At 31.6% G+C, this 6,123-nt stretch overlaps 1 protein-coding gene across 1 annotated transcript; it reads left to right on the top strand.

Annotated features, from left to right (window-relative positions):
* Nucleotides 1-2,074: 2,074 nt before the first annotated feature.
* LOC127708727 (heavy metal-binding protein HIP-like) lies at nucleotides 2,075-4,115 on the top strand. Its single transcript, XM_052213850.1, has 2 exons — nucleotides 2,075-2,440; nucleotides 3,590-4,115. Exons 1-2 carry the CDS (start codon nucleotides 2,191-2,193, stop codon nucleotides 4,048-4,050), a joined length of 711 nt encoding a protein of 236 aa, XP_052069810.1. The 5' UTR covers nucleotides 2,075-2,190; the 3' UTR covers nucleotides 4,051-4,115.
* Nucleotides 4,116-6,123: the final 2,008 nt, after the last annotated feature.

The following is a 6,123-nucleotide window of genomic DNA, read 5'->3' as shown; positions in this document are numbered from 1 at the left end:
AGTGCGATGACACATAGCTTGTGGTTTTTTTGAAAGTGGCAGTTTCATTAACAAACATGCAATTTTATTAAGACAATTGAGTCACGATTCTTGCGATATTGTCTTCGGGGGAAAATTTGATTCGCGTCAAATGAGCTGTAGTATGTAAGCAGTCGGAAATTTAGTCTACTGAAGTAATTTCTCTTGTCTTGTAACATATACTTGCAAAGAGGAAGTTGGTTAAAATGAAAATGAATTATTCACTCACTTCAAGCAAAATACGCTTGAACAGCGTCTCGTGTTCAAAGATGATTGCAAAACCAGAGAAATTACGATGGAAAAAAATCATCATATACATACGATTTTAGTATACCCTATTTTTGTTCAAAAATATCATGTCATATTCTCATTAATGCTAGTGCTTATAAACATAAGACGATTGTGGACATCATATTTGTTTTTCGTAAATTGTTTTGTTATAAAGTAGGCCGTTAGTTTTCTCAATTGAATTGTTCCATATTTTTTATGACATCAGATTCACATTTCTGTGTGTTCAGTAAATAGATTTAACCCTCAGTATGCTACAAACATATTCCGTTCATAAATTGTTACACTAGTTTGGCAAAATTGATATAACAGGAATAAGCGAAGTATTGAAGATTACAACAAACTACAACGTCCTACTCGTAAATAGATTTAAAAAAAAAAAAAAAGAAACAAACAACACATATATATACAGATAGCCATATTTGCTACAGATACACACATAGAGGTTAAAAAAAATTTACTTGGACACACACCCCAAACCATAAGTGCGCACACACGCACACCATAAAAAGACAATAAAAGAACTGCACAGTCCAGCTTCCAACAGGAATACAAACTAAGGCGCCAGTAAGTTGCTCGATATCAGGTGCGTCAGCAGGTTGTTTTGTTTATATACAGTTTGGATTTAGAAGAAAAACCGACATATTTAGAAAATACATAATATAACGCCATTACAAACTCAATCTTATATTCTTGTACGAGTCTACAATAAAACAAATCTATTACATATTTAGAAATTTACCTGTGATGATATAAACGTCACAAAAAATACGTCACTTTTTGTGGCGTCGATACATTCGTGTGAGGCACAGTTTATAATTCGTGTGTGGTGTCCTGGTGTGCTGTCATGGATTCATGGGAGGTGTCCGTTGTTATTCTGTGGTTTACATGTTGTAATGTACTATTATATTATTTATTCATGTGTTTCTCTTTCCTGAGTGTTCTTGCGTTTATTTGTACTGTATTCCTGTCACGTAATGTTGTCATTTTCGCGGTATTTTAAACATTGCCATATAAGCGGGAGGTTTGGCTAGCCATAAAACCAGGTTCAATGCACCATTCGTTCTTAAAATGTCCTGTACCAAGTCAGGAATATGGCATTTGTTATCAAATGGTCCGTTTCTATATATGTTGGCGTTTGTTTTTGTTGCAGTTCAGTGTTTCTGTTGTTCCGTTGTTTTCCTATTATAGTTGGTGTGTTTTCCTCGGTTTTGGTTTGTGACCCTGATTTGTTTTCGCTTAATCGATATATGACTATTGAACAGAGGTATACTACTGTTGCCTTTATTTACTACAAACTTGAAAAAGGAAATAAAAAAACAGTATATAATTTGGACAGCTAGGTCAAAATGTGTTCACAACTACAGGTAGTTAGTGGTATATTAGGTAGCAGCACCTGCTGTTGATTGAATACTGGCCCTGTAGAAAACAATAAATAAAAACAAAAAATATAAATAGGACTCATGAAGTTTCTTTATAATGTTAAATTCCAATTTGCAGGAATTGTGAGCGACCAGCAAGTATTTACTGTTGTCAGTCCATCAGAAAAAAGAGAAATATATCAGCCTTGTAGCTCCTTTCTGTCGTCTTCACCTGTTTAATAATACTAATGAAAATTTAACGAACTTTTTTGGTCAAAGACAAAGTATTGTGAAATGAATGTTAAATAAGAAATAAACATCCTGTGACCTTGAATTTACAACAAAAGCTTGCAACTTACTTTATATGTTTTTTTTTGTTTTTTGTTTATCTTTACCGGTTATCATTTTTTCCTGTTTCCTTGTGTTTTCTTTATAATATGTGTGCGTGGACGCAAAGTGAACATTACTAGTTAAGGCTGCAATTTTAAGTGGGATAGTTGTATTTGATTTGGTAAACAAAATCATGACTTGCCGAGAAATTAATTTGGTTTTCCTTATGGTATTAATGGTAAATCTAAACGAATACGGATTTTCCGCTTCCTTGAGTGAGTTTGCCAAGATAGTCGATGTCGAGTTTAAGATTCCAAATCTCAATGCTCAAGTTGGAATCAGTAACGAACATGACGTCAAACGAGTTACGAAGACTGGCAAGACAGATGTTACAGAAAATGACGATGATTTAAAGAAGGGACTAGCTGAAAAAGGACTCCATGGTAAACTAATTTGATAATATTTCTAAGCATTTCTGTACATGGCTCAATAATGAATTACAACCTTTCGGTTGAATTCATAAATTAGCAAGTTTTTGGAATACCCTAGTAAAATTATTGTGAATAAAATACCTGGTAGATATTGAAAACAAAGCAAGAAACATAATATTGAAGATATTAGAGTTTTTCTATAATTTAATTTAAAAGTCATTGCAAAAACTTAAAGTTCTTAATTTTAACGGATTTCAAAATGAATTTTTAAAATAAAATGAAATTTGTTATTCTTTCTAAAGAAAAGCATTACTTATCCAAATCAATGTATTTGGTTTTCGTGTTTGAATCTTGTGATATTTATTTATTTAATATTGAACTGTACAATCGGTTAATAATTGTACAAGCTCAGATGTCTCATGAATTAAACGTGTCAACGTGACTATTGTACTAGAATAATGGTCGTAGCTTAATTGGTGGTTTCATATATGATAATGATACTCGATACAAACTTATAGGACAAAGTAAATGTTAATATCTAATGACGTGATAATATTACATTTTTAGAACATAAATTATATAAAGGACTTCCAATCATAGGACATGTGGGGTATACGTCATTGAGAAAACAAAACGACGACAATACCGAAAAACATAAAGAAATCCAAACTAAAGTCATCTAGAGGTACACATACGGTCTTCAGAATTAAGTGTTTAGCCAAGCTCCGAATCGACCTGAGTCTATATAAATTGTTAAGTATTGGAACAATTACTTTCAAAGATCATCAACATCTAATCCCTAAAAATGACAGAAACGCTTAAGATATGACAAGAAACAATCACGAGCAAAGTTCCTGACTTCGTTTGGTGAACAACATGACATTGCAGCTCAATTCTATCTTACATAATTTAACAATAGTTAGGCATTAAAATCATATTTCTTTTGCGGAGAAAACGGTTAAGGGTTATTTAATCTAAGGTTTACCAAAGTTACAGTTGAGTTATTCCTTTTCAACGTAGGGCATATTTTCAGAAGCATCTCTTGATACAATTCAACAATTCCCTAAAAAGGTAAACATTTCCATAATTTTGCTAAGATAATGGAATTAGATAAGCGATTCAATAATGTATTATTTTTCTTCTTTTTTTTCCAAACATCAGAAAACAAAGAACACAACTACAAATCAATAGATTTACAAAATATTAGAAAACAGCTAGCAGGCTCAGTTGACATATCGTTCTCTGCGAAACTTGGAACATCTATTGCAGATATTTCTCCTTGGAATACGGTTGTATTTAACAAGGCGATTACTAACAATGGAAACTGTTACAACACCGCTACTGGTATTTTTACCGCTCCAATAGCTGGAACATACTATTTCTCCTCTACAATATTAACGAAAATGAAATCAACAGTGGAAATGTCACTGAGAGTGAACGCAAAGGATGAAATGTTGATGTACGCTTGCGCTACAACTCTATCATATAATAGTGCAACAAACAGCATCATTGTGAAACTGAATAAAGGCGATAAAGTAAAAATTATCAAGTACGGTATATGGGGAGCGCGCCCGTTTTACATCCATCATAATTGGAGCACATTCACAGGTTTTTTGCTTTAGAAAAATAAGCATGAACAGAAATATGTATGTCTGAAACATCGGACTAAATAAAATATTCAATACAATTGTGACTTATATTCTTTATTATTTTACTAAATAGGTTGATAAAGTTATTACACGGTATCTCAACTCAATGTATTTTCTTAGTATGCATTGTATATTTAATAGTGATTAAGATTATAACACAATGTTGACTACTGTACCCCTATTTTTGACACTTTTACCTATCATGTGTGTATGTTTTGTTTACACATTGTTGTCAATATAATGAAATTTTCTGCGACTGTCATACAAGTGATAGGTTTAGCTAGCTATAAAACCAGGTTTAATCTACCATTTTCTACATAAGATAATGCCTGTACCAAGTCAGGAATATGACAGTTGTTTTCCATTCGTTTGATGTGTTTGAGCTTTTGATTTTGCCATTTCATAAGGGACTTTCTGTTTTGAATTTTCTTTGGACTTCAATATTTTTTCTGTTTTAATTTTTGATGATAGTAATAACTTAATTGAGGAAAAGAAAAGAAACATCCGAGCTATCATGGTTCACACTTGTATCTGTACAGTCAACTGACTTAACAGCTATTTTGTTATTACTTTTATAATGGCACTAATCAAATTAAACATCGACTCAAAATGATATTTAATTTGGTTTGAAAAAAGAATAGGACTTGAAGGAGAGGAAGATAATTGTCAATTTGACAAAAACCAAACAATTTAAAAATAAAAATATATTATCATGTCAAAACACGATCCTCATAAAAAAAGTTAAAAACAATATGTCGTTCTCTAATTCGACAAGACTATAGAAAAATAATGAATAAGTTAAAAGAAAAATGAATCATTTAAAAAAATGTGAATATATTTATCAAACAATACCAAAGCTTCTCAAATTTCTAAATTTTAACTTTAAGAAATAGTTTTGACATATTTATAATATTTATAATATCTATATGCATGTATCAAAATTTAGTATGAAAATATCACGCTCATTGAAATAATACAGAAGTCGCATTAAAAAGCGTTTATCGATCCAATTGTGCGCTCAATCAGAGGGATCCAACATGAAGGACAGAAATAAAAAATAATTGGAAAAGAAAATTTTAACATGGATATTAAAACTAGTGATTGAATTAGCATGATTTCTTTCAACATGTAATTTGGAAAGAGTTTATTTCAGGTGGAGACATAAAATTATTTAAGGGGGGTTTCTTACGTCTTTATCATGTTTATGAAATTGAGTTTAAAAAAAATGTTAATGAAAAAATGCAGTATCCTTGGGTTTCGTTACTGGTTCAAAATAAGATGTAATTGCCAATGAGACAACTTATCACCCGAGATAAACTACACAAACAAATTGAATTGATTACTAGAATGCCTGATTTCGAAAAAAAATTTTCATTCTCATGTGAAATAATACTAGTAAATGTCGTTGATAGTACGCCAATTTTTAAAGGCGTGTGGTATTGTCACTGTTGTCCAATCAGCTTTTCAATTGTAAAAAGGTTTATGTCCGGTGTTATTTCAACAGTAAAAATGACATTGTCATAGTTTAATGACACAGTAATAAAACTTGTAACATGAATCTTTTTTTTCCTTGATCTTTTTATGGAATAAGATAGAGACGACAAGCATGTACAATAATGTATGCTCTTAATTGAAGCAATCAAATAATATTGCATGAAAGGTCACTTGGGCCTATATAATTCAATGAAAAATCAGCCATGAAATAACCAACAACACCAAAAACCAATATTGCATGGGTAAGTTCCGCCGCCTTAGGGAAAAGTAAAATCACAAAAATACTGAACTCCGAGGAAAATTCATAAAGGAAAGTCCCTAATCAAATGGCAAAATCAAAAGCTCAAACACATCAAACGAATGGATAACAACTGTCATATTCCTGACTTGGTACAGGCATTTTCTTATGTAGAAAATGGTGGATTGAACCTGGTTTTATAGCTAGCTAAACCTCTAACTTGTATGACAGTCGCATCGAATTCCATTATATTGACAACGATGACTGAACAAAACAAACACACACAATAGGTAAAAATGTCAAAAATAGAGGTA

The sequence above is a fragment of the Mytilus californianus genome, unplaced genomic scaffold, assembly GCF_021869535.1.
Source record: "Mytilus californianus isolate M0D057914Y unplaced genomic scaffold, xbMytCali1.0.p SCAF_7, whole genome shotgun sequence".
Taxonomy (NCBI): domain Eukaryota; kingdom Metazoa; phylum Mollusca; class Bivalvia; order Mytilida; family Mytilidae; genus Mytilus; species Mytilus californianus.
Note: the sequence above shows the minus strand (reverse complement) of the source record. Positions and strands in the feature narration are given on the sequence as shown.

Coding starts and splice junctions, on each gene's coding strand:
- LOC127708727 (XM_052213850.1), top strand. CDS start 2,191: ATGACTTGCCGAGAAATTAATTTGGTTTTCCTTATGGTATTAATGGTA. Junction 2,441..3,589: donor AGCTGAAAAAGGACTCCATG/GTAAACTAATTT, acceptor TCCAAACATCAG/AAAACAAAGAACACAACTAC.